At 43.9% G+C, this 15,956-nt stretch overlaps 1 protein-coding gene across 10 annotated transcripts in view; it reads left to right on the top strand.

The window, feature by feature from the left end:
- LOC110493206 (plasma membrane calcium-transporting ATPase 1) overlaps positions 1-15,956 on the top strand; it is a 162,759-nt gene that overhangs the window by 74,579 nt on the left and 72,224 nt on the right. For 9 of the 10 annotated variants that reach the window (XM_036950054.1, XM_036950060.1, XM_036950055.1 and 6 more), the window contains 3 exons: positions 13,169-13,366; positions 13,599-13,856; positions 14,483-14,608. In XM_036950054.1, coding sequence (XP_036805949.1) covers positions 13,169-13,366; positions 13,599-13,856; positions 14,483-14,608 — 582 coding nt within the window. Of the gene's footprint in view, positions 1-13,168; positions 13,367-13,598; positions 13,857-14,289; positions 14,299-14,482; positions 14,609-15,956 lie in introns of those variants that run through there. The other variant, XM_036950059.1, reaches the window with a different exon arrangement.

Genomic DNA, 15,956 nt, shown 5'->3' with positions numbered 1-15,956 from the left:
TATTTCTTGAGGAAGAATGGTGTCACATCCCTCCAATAGTGTTCCAGACACTTGTAGAATCTATGTGAAGGTGCATTGAAGCTGTTCTGGCAGCTCATGGTGGCCCTATTAAGACTCTTTATGTTGGCATTTCCTTTATTTGGGCAGTCACCTGTGTATCTCTGTGTTCCCCAATGAGCCATCCTAATTGGGCTTGCTAGCTGGCTATGCTGTCTGACGAAAGCACTACTTTAGTAGCTCTTCAAAGTAGATAAGGCATACTTTCAAGACCGATTTACATTAAAACAATCAGATGTATTGTCGACTAGAGATAGGCAACCTCAAAAAGCAACTGTTTCCGTCTCTTTCCCTATCCTTCCACTGTCTCCCTAACGTCGTGCTCTGCTGTTCCCACCTCTCACGAGGTCTGTGTGTCAAGAGGGGAAATTGTATTATGGTCATTGTAGTTTATTACCACGTTTTCTACGGTAAATTATGTTGACTATTTTCATTTTTAAAACTACAACTACCGACTAAGTTCCAGATCAGCTAATAATTAAAACTGAAAAGAAATCTCAGCTAATCGCTCAACACTAAGAGGGAGGGTAGTGAGGGAGAAGGAGCGGGGAGATGTTGTGAGGAGAATAAAGGTGACCGAATGATGGAGAGGGAATGATAGAGAAGTGGAGGCAGGGAGAATGAACGAGGGATATAAAGGGAGATGGAGCAAGGGAAGATTGACAGAAGGAAGGAGAGATATACAGTAGCAGGCTTCACAGGCCAGTTGGCACGGAGGGCACTTTATCAGAACCCAGGAAGGGAGAGAGGGTGTGTGTGTGTGTGTGTGTGTGTGTGTGATGGTTGACTTTTATGGATGGAAGAACCTAAGTGTTGCTTCAGCAGGAAGGGAGAGACGGGAGAAAGGGGGGGACGATGGAGGGAGGCGAAGAAGAGGTGGGTGGGTGTGACTCTCAATTGGCTAGCTGTTTACCCTGATGAGCGGCCATATGTAGCAGCACATTGAAGTCGGTGATCCACACATAGAGAGGGGGATTGAAAGAGAAACGGAGGAGATAAATGGAAGGGCATGGGTCAGACTGTAGGAGAAGAGGAAAGGATGCCCTTCCGTGTCATTTTTTTTACACAGAAGATCTCTGCTAAACAGCATCACATGGTGTATCCATCTCCACTCTGACCGAGAACAGCATCACATGGTGTATCCATCTCCACTCTGACCGAGAACTTCAGTACAGAGTTGCCAATGTCTGCAATTGATACAATCACGTGACGTATACAAATATGAGTCACATGGAAACTGAGATGACTGCGTTAAAAAATAAAGAGTAGGCTGTGGGCCTATTTTAATCATTTTGAAATACATTTCGTGTTCAATCGAGTTATTTTTTTTTTTACTACTTGTAGGCTAGGCTACTGTCTGTAATTTGTCTCAGTATATGGCATGATGTGCCCAATCAGAGGTTTAAGGCATTTTTATCAGGTGAGCGTTAGAATAACCTGCATCAAAATGTGCAGCCGTAGGTGGAAATATTTGTCTAGAAGCTCATCTGTCGTCAGTATTGTGAAATAATGCTAAGGTAAGATTTGAATAAAGAATGCTGATCCTAGAGCAACGCTCCCTTTCTTTTGATCCCATTAACAGTTGAAGTCAGAAGTTTACATACACCTTAGCCTAATAGATTTAAACTCAGTTTTTCACAGTTCCTGACATTTAATCCTAGTAAAAATTGCCTGTCTTAGGTTAGGATCACCACTTTTATTATAAGAATGTGAAATTTCAGAATAATAATAATGATTTATTTCAGCTTTTATTTCTTTAATCACATTCCCAGTAGGTCAGATGTTTACATACACTCAATTAGTATTTGGTAGCATTGCCTTTAAATTGTTTAACTTGGGTCAAGCGTTTCAGGTAGCCTTCCACAAGCTTCCCACAATAAGTTGGGTGAATGTTGGCCCATTCCTCCTGACAGAGCTGGTGTAACTGAGTCAGATCTGTAGGCCTCCTTGCTCACACAGTTTCAGTTCTGCCCACAAATGTTCTATAGGATTTAGGTCAGGGCTTTGTGATGGCCACTCCAATACCTTGACTTTGTTGTCCTTAAGTCATTTTACTGCAACTTTGGAAGTATGCTTGGGGTCATTGTCCATTTGGAAGACCCATTTGCGACCAAGCTTTAACTTCCTGACTGATGTCTTGAGATGTTGCTTAAATATATCCACATAATTTTTCTACCTCATGATGTCATCTATTTTGTGAAGTGCACCAGTCCCTCCTGCAGCAAAGCACCCCCACCTGCTGCCACCCCCGTGCTTCACGGTTGGGATGGTGTTCTTTGGCTTGCAAGCCTCCCCCTTTTTCCTCCAAACATAATGATGGTCATTATGGCCAAACAGTTCTATTTTTGTTTCATCAGACCAGAGGACATTTCTCCAAAAAGTACAATCTTTGTCCCCATGTGCAGTTGCAAACCGTAGTCTGGCTTTTTTTTATGGCGGTTTTGGAGCAGTAGCTTCTTCCTTGCTGAGCGGCCTTTCAGGTTATGTCGATATAGGACTCGTTTTACTGTGGATATAGAAACTTTTGTACCCGTTTCCTCCAGCATCTTCACAATGGGATTGATTTGCACTTTTTCGCACCAAAGTACGTTCATCTCTAGGAGACAGAACGCATCTCCTTCCTGAGCGGTATGATGGCTGCGTGGTCCCATGGTGTTTATACTTGTGCACTATTGTTCGTACAAATCGACGTGGCATCAGGCATTTGGAAATTGCTCCCAAGGATGAACCAGACTTGTGGAGATCTACAATTATTTTTTTGAGGTCTTGGCTGATTTCTATTGATTTTCCCATGATTTAAAGCAAAGAGGCGCTGAGTTTGAAGGTCGGCCTTGAAAATACATCCACAGGTACACCTCCAATTGACTCAAATTATGTAAATTAGCCTATTACTACAGGGAACAAGCTTCTAAAGCCATTACATTTCTGGAATTATCCAAGCTGTTTAATGGCATAGGCCTACTTAGTGTATGTAAACCTCTGACCCACTGGAATTGTGATACTGTGAATTATAAGTGAAATAATCTGTCTGTAATTAAATGTTAGAAAAATGACTTGTCATGCACAAAGTAATGTCCTAACCGACTTGCCAAAACTAGTTTGTTGACAATACATTTGTGGAGTGGTTGAAAAACGAGTGTTGATGACTCCATCCTAAGGGTATGTAAACTTCCGACTTCAACTGTATATCGACACATGCTCCAACATTGCACGTAGCGACCGTTCTCTCTCCGCGGTGTTTTGGGAAACGCATGTTAAATATTTGTCCGTTGTAGGAAAAATGCATCGTTAAAACACTCCTAAGCCTAAATTCCATCGCTATCGGGAAACTGGGCCCCTGGGTATTCAACTCTTACCTTACGTGGTTTGGAGCCTGCTGATTCTGTTCTACCTGATAATTAATTGCACACACCTGGTGTCCCAGGTCTAAATCAGTCCCTGATTGGAGTAGAAAAATAAAATAAAAAGCAGTGCAACTGGCTTCGAGGTCCAGAGCTGAGTTTGGGGGCTATAGACTACAGAGAATACTCACAGAAATATGTTCTTCTATTCAGAGAAATTACGTTTCATCCACAGAAATACATTATTCCGCATAATACCCTGTTAAAAGATCACTAAGAGATGTGTACCCAAACTGGCAACCCAAGACTATAAAGGCGTTTGACTGCACCTGTCCGGTGCATGTGACAAATAAAACACCTATCTGTTGGTTTTAGCCTCAGACTATTTGGGCCCCCGAGTGGCTCAGCGGTCTAAGGCACTGCATCTCAATGCAAGGTGCGTCAATACAGTTCTTGGTTTGAATCCAGGCTGCATCACGCCGGGCAGTGATTGGGAGACCCATAGGGCGGCTCACAATTGGCCCAGTGTAGTCCGGGTAGGCCGTCATTGTAAATAAGAATTTGTTCTTAACTGACTTGCCTAGTTAAATGTAAAAAATATATATTTTTAAAAAGGCTATAAATGGCGATGATGACTCAACCTGGCAACTTCAGACTGTAAAATTGTGGTTTTTGACTAGCCTGACAACCCGTTGCTGTGTCATGTTTGTCTGTGTGCAGACGATGCCCCTGAAATCCCAGACACCTCATCATTCGCTTCTTCTGTATTCCACGGCAACTTCTCCCAAATTATTCATTGGCCCCCTCTGCGGCTGCCATCCCATAACCCCTCGACTTCGCTGAACGACGGTTGTCTTGTATGTATTTTCTGTCAGGCTGCGGCAAGATGGATTTCCTTTCAGTTTTCCTCTCTCGCTTTCTCTCGCTCTCTCATTCTTTCTTTCTTTCCATATGGCTTCCTCTATACCTATTTTCCTCTTCCTCTCCACCGACCCCTCCCTCCCTCTATCCTCCCTCTGCACCTGCTCCCGTATCACTGCCCATGGAAATAGAGGGACGAAAAAGTGACAGCAACGCTTCACATTTATCATGGTAACTGGGAGGCCAGACTAACAGAACAGGACTCTAGGCAGACAGCCAGTGTCCACAGACAATACTCTGTCACTTCTGATAGCACCCAATCTCCTGACTAGACTCAGATCCTGACAGATAGCCAACCAGAGAGCGCTTGGCAGCGGTGCTTTGTTTTGGGGCTTTTTTTTCTCCTTTTTCCTTATTTTATTTGGCCACAGTACATTCCTCCTCTAGCCTCACAAGCCACCTGATCTCGTGAGCTTACATGGATGTTTGCTACACGGTTATCAGTCTGGTAGGGCTGTAAAGCAAGTATGGGTCGCTGCAAGCCAATGTGGCGAACGGCGTATGGGCGCGTGGGTGTGTCGAAAGGAGTGGGTGTATGGAATCAGCTAATTGGGCAGATTTGTTGCCACTCAAGACCGTTTTGCATGGCTGATTGGGCTGCATGACTTGTCAATAAATCAGTGCGAATGTCTAGGTTGTATTGCGGTGCCTGGGAATCTGTATTGCTGGCGGTAGCTAACATGGCGATCAGTGCACCGGTGTTTGTATCGAGGTCCTTGCCAACCTTCCCACTGGGCAGCTTTATCACTGTGTGACAGGCGGTAGCTGTAGCCATGACTTTAGGAAGGATAGTAACCTAAACAAGAAATGTCTAATTGATAACCATCTAGATGTCACTTTGATACATACATGCAGTCTACTCAATGTGGCGGGCATGAACGGCAACAACACTGGGATACAGTGACCTTAACTCTCTCTTGCCAATCACTACTTGTCCTGCAACGCGTCAGAAGTAGCTACCTAGTGGCTAATATCAGGGTGACAAGCACAAGGACACAACACTTACAAGCAACAGTACACCCATCATCAGTACTTTAAATAAAACATGAACAATTTCTGAATATTTACAATTATTTGTGTAAAACTAATAGTGAAATGCAATTTAAACATACACATGGTTAGCAGATGTTAATGCGAGTGTAGTGAAATTCTTGTGCTTCTAGTTCCGACCATGCAGTAATATCTAAAAAAGTAATCTAACAATTTCACAACAACTACCTTATACACACAAGTGTAAAGGAATGAATACGAAAAAATGTACACAAAAATATATGGATGAGCGATGGCCGAATGGCATAGGCAAGATGCAGTAGATGGTATAGAGTACAGTATATACATTTGAGATGAGTAATGTAGGGTATGTAAACATTATATAAAGTGGCATTGTTTAAAGTGGCTAGAGATACATTTATTACATCCAATTTTTAATTATTAATGTGGCTAGAGATGAGTCAGTATGTTGGCAGCAGCCACTCAATGTTAGTGATGTCTGTTTAATAGTCTGATGGCCTTGAGATAGAAGCTGTTTTTCAGTCTCTCGGTCCCCGCTTTGATGCACCTGTACTGACTTCACTACCCTCTGGAGAGCCTTACGGTTGTGGGCAGAGCAGTTGCTGTACCAGGCAGTGATACAGCCCGACAGGATGCTCTCGATTGTGCATCTGTAGAAGTTTGTGAGTGTTTTTGATGACAAGCCAAATTTCTTCAGCCTCGGGAGGTTGAAGAGGCGCTGCTGCGCCGCCTTCACCATGCTGTCTGTGTGGGTGGACCTTTTCAGTTTGTCTGTGATGTGTACGCCGAGGAACTTAAAACTTTCCACCTTCTCCACTACTGTCCCATCGATGTGGATAGGGGGCTGCTCCCTCTGCTGTTTCCTGAAGTCCACAATCATCTCCTTTTGTTTTGTTGACATTGAGTGTGAGGTTATTTTCCTGACACCACACTTCGAGGGCCCTCACCTCCTCCCTGTAGGCCATCTCATCGTTGTTGGTAATCAAGCCTACCACTGTAGTGTGGACTGCAAACTTGATGATTGAGTTGGAGGCATGCGTAACCACACAGTCATGGGTGAACAGGGAGTACAGGAGAGGGATGAGAACGCACCCTTGTGGGGCCCCAGTGTTGAGGATCAGTGGGGTGGAGATGTTGTTTCCTACCCTCACCACCTGGGGGCTGCCTGTCAGGAAGTCCAGGACCCAGTTGCACAGGGCGGGGTCGAGACCCAGGGTCTCAAGCTTAATGACGAGTTTGGAGGGTACTATGGTGTTAAATGCTGAGCTGTAGTTGATGAACAGCATTCTTACAAAGGTATTCCTCTTGTCCAGATGGGTTAGGGCAGTGTGATTGCGATTGCGTCGTCTGTATTTGATCACTCCAATATGGCATCACAATACCAGATTAATCGTGAACTAGGCATGGCCAGACGAGTATAATCTTGTCGGACTAAACTCAGGGCAGTCATGGTTGCTGTGTCCCTCCATCCCCCTCTAAGCAAGTGGAGGCAACACCCAACACGGCTATCCTGACCTGGTCCGCGGCAGCACCATTGACTCGATAGTACCTAGCAAAAGTGCTAGACGACGCCCAACTTGCCCAGGGGCAAATTTCATCAAGGGAAACTCCTCTGGGCAGGGCCCATGATGTACCTATTCCTCTAGTAGAATGCGCCACTACAGCAGATGGAAAAGGCCGGCCAGCCAGCGGATATGCTGTAGTAATAGTGTCCACAATCCAATGTGAGAGTCTCTGTTTCGATAGGCTCTTCCCCAGAACTCTCTGACCATAACATACGAACAGCTGATCCGACTGTCATTTTGTCTTAGTCTGTATAACGTAAGTGTCATGTGCCTTCACCGGGCACAGCAAACTTGGGTAAAAACCCAGCCCACTTGCAGCCATGGAAGGTGCGTATGCGGATAAATGCGAGGGCCGGTTCACATGTCTGTCAGACAGGACCTTTGACATGAAAGAGGGGCTAGGCCGGAGGATAACACTGCACTTGTTTGCACCCATTCGGAAACATTCAGCGCTCACTGAAAGAGCATGAAGTTCACTAAGCCTCTTAGTCGAGGTAATAGCCAACAGAAATGCCACCTTTACGGATCAGTGCTTCAAAGACACTAACCCAGGGGCTCAAAAGGTGGCCTAGCAAGGTGCTGACAGCACCACGTCAAGGTCTCAGTTTCGCACCGAAGGGGCCTTCACTAGACACAGACTTCTAACTCTCTCCATAAACCTGGAGAGCAGTATATGGCTATCAAGAGCTGCCGGTGGCCCTTCAAGATGACCCTGTCTAGCGTAGCTGTGATCAGGGGAAATGGTGGAAACACAAAGTGTTGTTGCTGGCCAATCGTGAGCGAGGGCGTCCAAACCCAGAGGGTCTAGAGCAGGGCTGCCCAATCCTCTTCCTGGAGATCTACTGTCCTCTAGGTTTTCAGTCCAACCCTGATTCATAATTTCTGATTCAGCTAGTTAAGATCTTGTTGTCCGACATCTACAACCAGCTGGGACAATGAATGCAAACAGGTCCACCTGCCCTCTCCCAAACCTTTCCCACAGCTCTAACACCAACTGAGGGTGTAGACTCCAGTCCTCCTTCAGCAGGCCATTTCTCAAAAGCATGTTCGCTACACGGTTCAAGACCTCGTGGATGTGCGTTAACCGGGGTCTAAGCCCACAGCAAGAGCTCGGAAGCCATTTTGTGGAGGTGCCATGATCTCAGTCCGCCATGGTGATTGATATACGCCGCTACCCGCGTTGTCTGATCTGACCAGAACATGCTACCCTTCCATGCTTCTGGAGCTATTGGAGTGCCAGGCGAACCGCCCTGAGCTCCAGCACATTGATGTGCTTGCCACTCCATGGGGGGCTCCAGCGTCCACTCGCTGTCATTCCTCTGAACACTGCCCCCCAATCCGCTAGCGAGACATCAGTGCACACTAGCTCCCTGCGGTGTTCAGTATCACTCCCTCCAACAGGAAGGCGTGAGAGTGCCATTTCAACAGAGTCCACACATGCATTTGTCACGATAGCTGACAATGTCTGTGTCGTCTCTGGTGTAGATGGTGAGAGTTGATCAGATAGGAAGAGAGAACCTTTGTGCGAGTAGTTGTTGTAGGTTGTTGTTTTCCATTCAAGATAGATCTTTTAACCATGAAGGAGTTGCAGGTCTTAGCCTTATCAGTGGGCATGCATCTGGAAGGCTGTGTGCATATAGTGGGCCTAACCTTCCAAACAGTATGCAAATGGTCTATTATAATCACGTAATATTTATTATTGAACTGTGTGTTTATTTGATATGAATAGCTATTTCTATAATTACTAGAAAGTCATGGAGAATCCTCCAACTTATCCATTATATATGATGGGTATAATGTTTCCTATGAAATTTGAAATATGCTATTAAATTGTGTAAATATACCACTGTTTTTAATGAGGTTGATGATGTTCAAATGGCCGTTCAAGTCTGACAAATGTCCCATGGTAGACATTGTCATGTCCCATGGTAGACATTGTCATGTCCCATGGTAGACCCATGGTAGACATTGTCATGTCCCATGGTAGACACATTGTCATGTCTTTGGTAGACATTGTCATGTCTCTCCTTAAATGTGAAGACTGTAATTTTATCCAATCAATTCTGTAATTATTATTACGCGATTAAACTAATCATGTACACTTTAATTAACTAGGATGTCGGAGAACCATGGGATTTTTGTTGTCGTCTCTCTTTCCCGAATCGACTCTTCAGATATTTTCATATCTTGTCAATTAGTCTTCCATTCATGATTATTAATTGTTACCTTCTATCAGTCTCATCTGAAGGTTGTAAAATTCTTGGTTATCTGCATGAACCCTAGCATTAATTATTAATCAGCAATATACAAATTGGCTTAATTATTTATTTACTAACTAAATAATCACAGAAATACATAAAAACAAACAGTAGATATTGATTACTAACAATGATGGAGAAATCCCTAGTGGGCTAAGCCGATATGACAGCTTGGTAGACAAAGAGAAAGGGGTGGGACTGAGAGAGCGGGAAAGACAAATGGATTCATTACACAGTCTATAATTTTATTCATTGAAATGCTAATCCTTTGCCTATGAATGGCCGCTCATTCGAAAATAAATTGCAATTTATATTTACGCCCGTATGTCGTTGTTGTCTTCTGTTGGAATCCTCGATCATCCTGTAGGGTTCATCAGTCTCTGAATAACTTTCCCAGAAGTCTTTCGTGGTGGTAGATGTTTAGAATTCTCCTCCTAGGTTTATGTCATTTCTAGCCGCAGTCTAGTATTCCGTGTCGTCTAGAATTTCTCACTCATTCTGTAGTGAATCGATAGTCTCAGAGTTGAACCATTTCCAGCCATGTAGCCAATGCTCCACATGGGATGGTTTTCTAGGCTTATCGTTTTGTAGGTTGTCCTAACCATTTGAAACCACAGCTCACGCTGGGGTTTGCTTAGTCTGACGTGAATTGGGTCATGGGGGCTTTATACTGGGGAGGAGAAGGGCATGTTTCATCCCTAATAATAATAATAATAATAATAATAATAATAATAATAATAATAATAGATGACAGCGATTGATTTCCTTCACTCTGCGGTCCAACTCGTCCCAAACCATCTCAATTGGGTTGAGGTCGGGTGATGCAGCACTGTAACCAGATGGGATGTTGTATCGCTGTAGAATGATGTTGTTGCCATGCTGGTTAAGTATGCCTTTTGAATTCTAAATAAATAACAGACAGTGTCACCAGCAAAGCACCATCGCACATCCTCCATGCTTCACGGTGGGAACCACACAGGCAGAGATCATCCGTTCACCGGCTCGGCGTCTCACAAAGACACCAAAAATCTCCAATTTGGACTCATCAGACCAAAGGACAGATTTCCAATGGTCTATTGTCCATTGCTCAAGTTTCTTGGTCCAAGCAAGTCTCTTCTTCTTATTGGTGTCCTTTAGAAGTGGTGTCTTTGCAGCAATTCGACCATGACATTTTCAGAATTGACTGACCTTCATGTCTTAAAGTAATGATGGACTGTCGTTTCTCTTTACTTATTTGAGCTGTTATTGCCATAATATGGACTTGGTCTTTAACCAAATAGGGCTATCTTCTGTATACCACCCCTACCTTGTCACAACACAATGTGCTAAGAAGGGAAGAAATTCCACAAAATAACTTTTTACAAGGCACACCTGCTAAATGCATTCCAGGTGACTACCACATTATGCTGGTTGAGAGAATGCCAAGAGTGTGCAAAGCTGTCAAGGCAAAGGGTGGCTACTAGGAAGAATCTATCGGAGAAATGTTCTCAAGATCTGTTCGACGGCTGAATTTTTATCTTGCTGAACTTTCTTTATTGCGAAAAATCATAATGGGAACGATTGCTTTTTGAACTCCCCATTTTTATTCTAAATTCCTACTGCTTGCTAAATCTATTTTTAAACTATAAAAATAATGCTTCTTTGCAGGACAAGGGTTGTCTGGACTTTCAAGAATGCCTGAATGGCTTCATCTTGATTTTCTGGCTGGCTGGATGCAAGTTTCCCCATGGCACGAACCGGTGGGATACATTGGCACATGGCAATTATTAGAATATGGCAAATATGATTCAATTAGTGCATTCTATCCATGCTGTTTTTGCGGTCTTCCTGAGACGTGGAACAGATAGGTGGGAGGGTATACAGACTGTCGACAATGTATTAATATGCAACTTGCCAGAATGGATCATGGAAAGACTTCAACCACTCCATTTTTATTTGACTCTCAAGGTTTTTGCATAACAATATTTTTTGGGGGGTTTGACGTCATTACGTCCAGCTGTTTTTAGCAACATAAGACAGTCGTCGTCGTCCCCCCCCCCCCCCCCCCCCCCCCCCACACTTCCCTCACCTTCTGCCTTCCTTTCTTCCCCACTGCCTCACCCACTCCCTGCCCCCCTCTCTCCCTCCATCCCTCCCTCCCTCCGGTTGTCCAGCTGGCTCACAGTAGCGGGAAAGCAATGTGATGGTGGTTTTAAGGGGCATCTGTCGTAGAGGGCTGGGACTCTGTATACTGTATTTTGCTTATCCAGCTCGTTCTCACATTTATCCGGTTAGCATAGCTAACTACAGTTCTGCATATCAGCATTGTAATACATCAGCATGTTAGCATAACTAGCTGTCTTTAGTTGTGGATCTACTCACCAGTCATGCACTACCATAACTAGCCATGTCAATACTAAATGTATTCTGAACTTATTGATCTTGTATAACTGCTAGTGTGCTGTACTATCGATGTATCCTATACACCTCACCAGTTACACACTCCGGTTATCCATAGCTTGCCACATATCTCAGTATCTGATCTATTTGAATAGACCTTGAACTACATGAGGGAGATTGATACAACGAGGACATAGTGTAAAGCTGCTGAGTGAAAGATTGAACCAAGCAGGGAGAGTGGTTAAATCCTGGACCAATGTGGGAGTGACTAAAGCATAATTGATTCACTGTCTGATCCTTCCGACATTCAATCCCAGAGGACAGGAAACAGTCATGACAGCTACATCCCCAATGACACCCGATTCCCTATGGGCCCTGGTTAAAAGTAGTGCACTTCATAGGGAGTAGCTTGCCATTTTGGGATGCGCCCAATGTGTTCAACACCCTTGTGATAATTTCAAACGCCTCATGGGTTCTCATTGACTGACCTCCTTTTTGTATTTTTTTTTATTGCAGTTTTCTAGATTTATTTGCAACATTTATGAATCATAAGATTTCCATGAGGTATCTTACTCAGAATGTATTATATTAATTAATTAAAAATTAAATATTTTTTGATCTTAATAGGACAATACCAGATGATCTAGCGGTTTGATTGATGAAAAATGTACTAAAGGGATGTTATATTTTGTCAGACCGATGTGTGGTTTTGTCCAACTGAAATTCAAAGTCTTTGGCAGTGGTTGTCTAGCAGCTTGTGACAGCAGCGGGAGGCTGACATGGGGTGTGGATGGGTGTGTTTGGACTGTCAGCTCTACTTGGTTCTGTTTGGTATGGCAACAGCCATTGTTGTCATGTTTATCCTCAGATAAAGAAAGGGTGATGTAGACGTTTCACTACAAAAGTCATTTAAGACATTTGTACCCAGACTTATACAGCAACCTGTGGCAACCTGTGGTTGGAAAAAGTACCCAATTGTCATACTTGAGTAATTTTCTATTAAGACATCTAGACTTTTACTCAAGTAAAAGTAAAATACTACTTGAGTAAAATTCTAAAAGTATTTGGTTTTAAATATACTTAAGTATCAAAAGTGAAAGTATAAATAATTTCAAATTCCTTATATTAAGCAATCCAGATGGTACTATTTTATTTACGGTTAACCAGGGGCACACTCCTACGCTCAGACATCATTTACAAACGATGCATTTGTGTTTAGTGAGTCCGCCAGATAAGAGGTAGTAGAGATGACCAGGGATGTTCTCTTGAGAAGAGTGTGAATTGGACCATTTTCCTGTCCTGCTTAGCATTCAAAATGTAACAAGTACTTTTGGGTGTTTAGGAAAAGGGATGGAGTATAAAGTACATCTACTTTCTTTAGGAATGTAGTAAAGTAAAAGTTTAAAGTATTTTCACTTAAGTACTTTACGCCACTTCCTATAGAATACCCTAAAGACTTCTAACCCTGACGGGTTGTCATGTTTTCATACCTTTTTAATAGTAAGTGTATATATTCAACATCTATTGTTTTGATCTCGTTATATGCATTTCTGTGATAACTGGTTACTCTATTAACTGTCTCTTCTCCTTCCTCCTCCATTTCTTCCTCCTCCTCCTCCTCCTCCATTTCTCTCAGGTCTGTCTGGTAACCCAGTGGATCTGGAGAAGCGCCACGCGGCATTTGGGAAGAACTTCATCCCTCCTAAAAAGCCTAAGTCCTTCCTGGCGCTGGTATGGGAGGCCCTACAGGATGTTACTCTCATCATCCTGGAGATTGCTGCCGTAATCTCCCTGGGCCTGTCCTTCTACCACCCCCCTGGGGGAGATAGCGAGCGTGAGTAGTACACCCTAACCCGGGGCAGTTTTGGACAGGTGGGAGAATGAAGAGTGTTTGTAAAAGTTTTGGTCCTGTATTATTCACTTGGCCATGTTTTGTTCCTGTTCTATTGACCTTGTCGGGTTTCGGTTCTGTTCCATTGACCTGGTGGTGTTTCAGCTCTGTTCCACTGACCTGGTTGTGTTTTGGTCTGTTGTTATTAAAAATGGTTGTGTTCTGGTTTCCCCAGTGTGTGGTGAGACAGCGTCAGGAGTGGAGGATGAGGGGGAGGCGCAGGCGGGCTGGATCGAGGGCGCCGCCATCTTGTTCTCTGTGGCAATCGTTGTCTTGGTGACAGCGTTTAACGACTGGAGCAAGGAGAAGCAGTTCCGTGGGCTGCAGAACCGCATCGAGCAGGAGCAAAAGTTCACCGTCATTCGCAAGGGCCAGGTCATCCAGATCCCTGTTTCCGAACTGGTGACAGGAGACATCGCCCAGATCAAATATGGTAAGACATGGTTCATTTAAAACGCATTAAAACATGGTTCAATTAAAACGCATTAAAACATGGTTCATTTAAAACGCATTAAAACATGGTTCAATTAAAACGCATTAAAACATGGTTAAATTAAAACACATTAAAACATGGTTCAATTAAAACGCATTAAAACATGGTTCAATTAAAACGCATTAAAACATGGTTCAATTAAAACGCATTAAAACATGGTTCATTTAAAACGCATTAAAACATGGTTCAATTAAAACGCATTAAAACATGGTTAAATTAAAACACATTAAAACATGGTTCAATTAAAACGCATTAAAACATGGTTCAATTAAAACGCATTAAAACATGGTTCAATTAAAACGCATTAAAACATGGTTCAATTAAAACGCGGTAAAACATGGTTCAGATAAAACAAGGTAAGGCATCACCCAGATCAAATATGGTGAGACAAGGTTCCGTTAAAACGCGGTGAGAGATATAGCTTGAATTCAACATTCTGTAATATACCCCAGACAGGATACAGTGAACCGATATAATGAGGTAACACATTGACCGAATGCACCAAGGGAGGGTATATGATGAGACGTTGTATATCGCAGTCATATAACTGTGTAACTGTTTCCTAGGTGACCTGCTGCCAGCTGATGGTATCCTGATCCAGGGCAACGACCTGAAGATCGATGAGAGCTCTCTGACCGGCGAATCAGACCAAGTCAGGAAGTCCCTGGAGAAGGACCCCATGCTGCTGTCCGGTGAGAGCGCCTGTTAATAACATCACTATTATCAGACATTCCATATCCCAGTCAAATCAAGTCAAATTGTATTTGTCACATGCGCCGAATACAACAGGTGTAGACCAGTGAAATGCTTAGAAAATACCCCCCAAAAATAAGTAACAAATAGTTAAATAGCAGTTGAAATTAAAAATTGTGTTGCTATACACAGGGGGTTCCGGTACAGAGTCAATGTGCGGAGTCACCGGTGTCGACGTAGTTGACGTAATATGTATATGTAGGTAGAGTTGTCAAAGTGAATATGCATAGGTAATAACAGAGAGTAGCAGCAGTGTATAAGAGGAGGAGGAGGGGGGGGGGGGCAATGCAAATACTCTGGGTAGCCATTTGATTAGCTGTTCGGAGTCTTATGGCTTGGGGGTAAAAGCTGTTTAGAAGCCTCTTGGACCAAGACTTGGCACTCCTCTCTGCTACCGCACGGCAAGCAGCCCCAAACAGTCTATGACTGGGGTGGCTGGAGTCTTTGACAATTTTTAGGGCCTTCCTCTGACACCACCTGGTATAGAGGTCCTGAATGGCAGGAAGCTTGGCCCCGGTGATGTACTGGGCCGTACGCACTACCCTCTGTAGTGCCTTGTGATCGGAGGCCGGGCAGTTGCTTTACCAGGCATTGATGCAACCCGTTAGGATGCTCACGATGGTGCAGCTGTAACACAGTCCCCTGAGGGGGAATAGGTTTTGTCGTGCCCTCTTCATGACTGTCTTGGTGTACCATGTTAGTTTGTTGGTAATGTGGATGCCAAGGAACTTGAAGCTCTCAACCTGCTCAACTACAGCCCCGACGATGAGAATAGGAGCATGCTCGGTCCTCCTTTTCCTGTAGTTCACAATTATCACCTGTGATCACATTGAGGGAGAGGTTGTTGTCCTTGCGCCACACGGTCAGGTCTCTGACCTCCCTATAGGCTGTCTTATTGTTGTTGGTGATCTGGCCTACCACTGTTGTATCATCAGCAAACTAAATGATAGTGTTGGAGTCGTGCCTGGCCGTGCAGTCATAAGTGAACAGGGAGTACAGGAGGGGACTGAGCACGCACCCCTGAGGGGCCCCCGTGTTGAGGATCAGCGTGGCAGATGTGTTGTTACCTACCCTTAACACCTGGGGCGGCACATCAGGAAGTCCAGGATCCAGTTGCAGATGGAGGTGTTTAGTCCCAGGGTCCTTAGCTTAGTGATGAGTTTTGAGGGCACTGGTGTTGAACGCTGAGCTGTAGTCAATGAATAGCATTCTCACGTAGGTGTTCCTTTTGTTCAGGTGTGAAAGGGCAGTGTGGAGTGCAATAGAGATTGCATCATCTGTGGATCT

This window comes from Oncorhynchus mykiss, chromosome 17 (assembly GCF_013265735.2).
Source record: "Oncorhynchus mykiss isolate Arlee chromosome 17, USDA_OmykA_1.1, whole genome shotgun sequence".
In the NCBI taxonomy this organism is placed as follows: Eukaryota; Metazoa; Chordata; class Actinopteri; order Salmoniformes; family Salmonidae; genus Oncorhynchus; species Oncorhynchus mykiss.
Note: the sequence above shows the minus strand (reverse complement) of the source record. Positions and strands in the feature narration are given on the sequence as shown.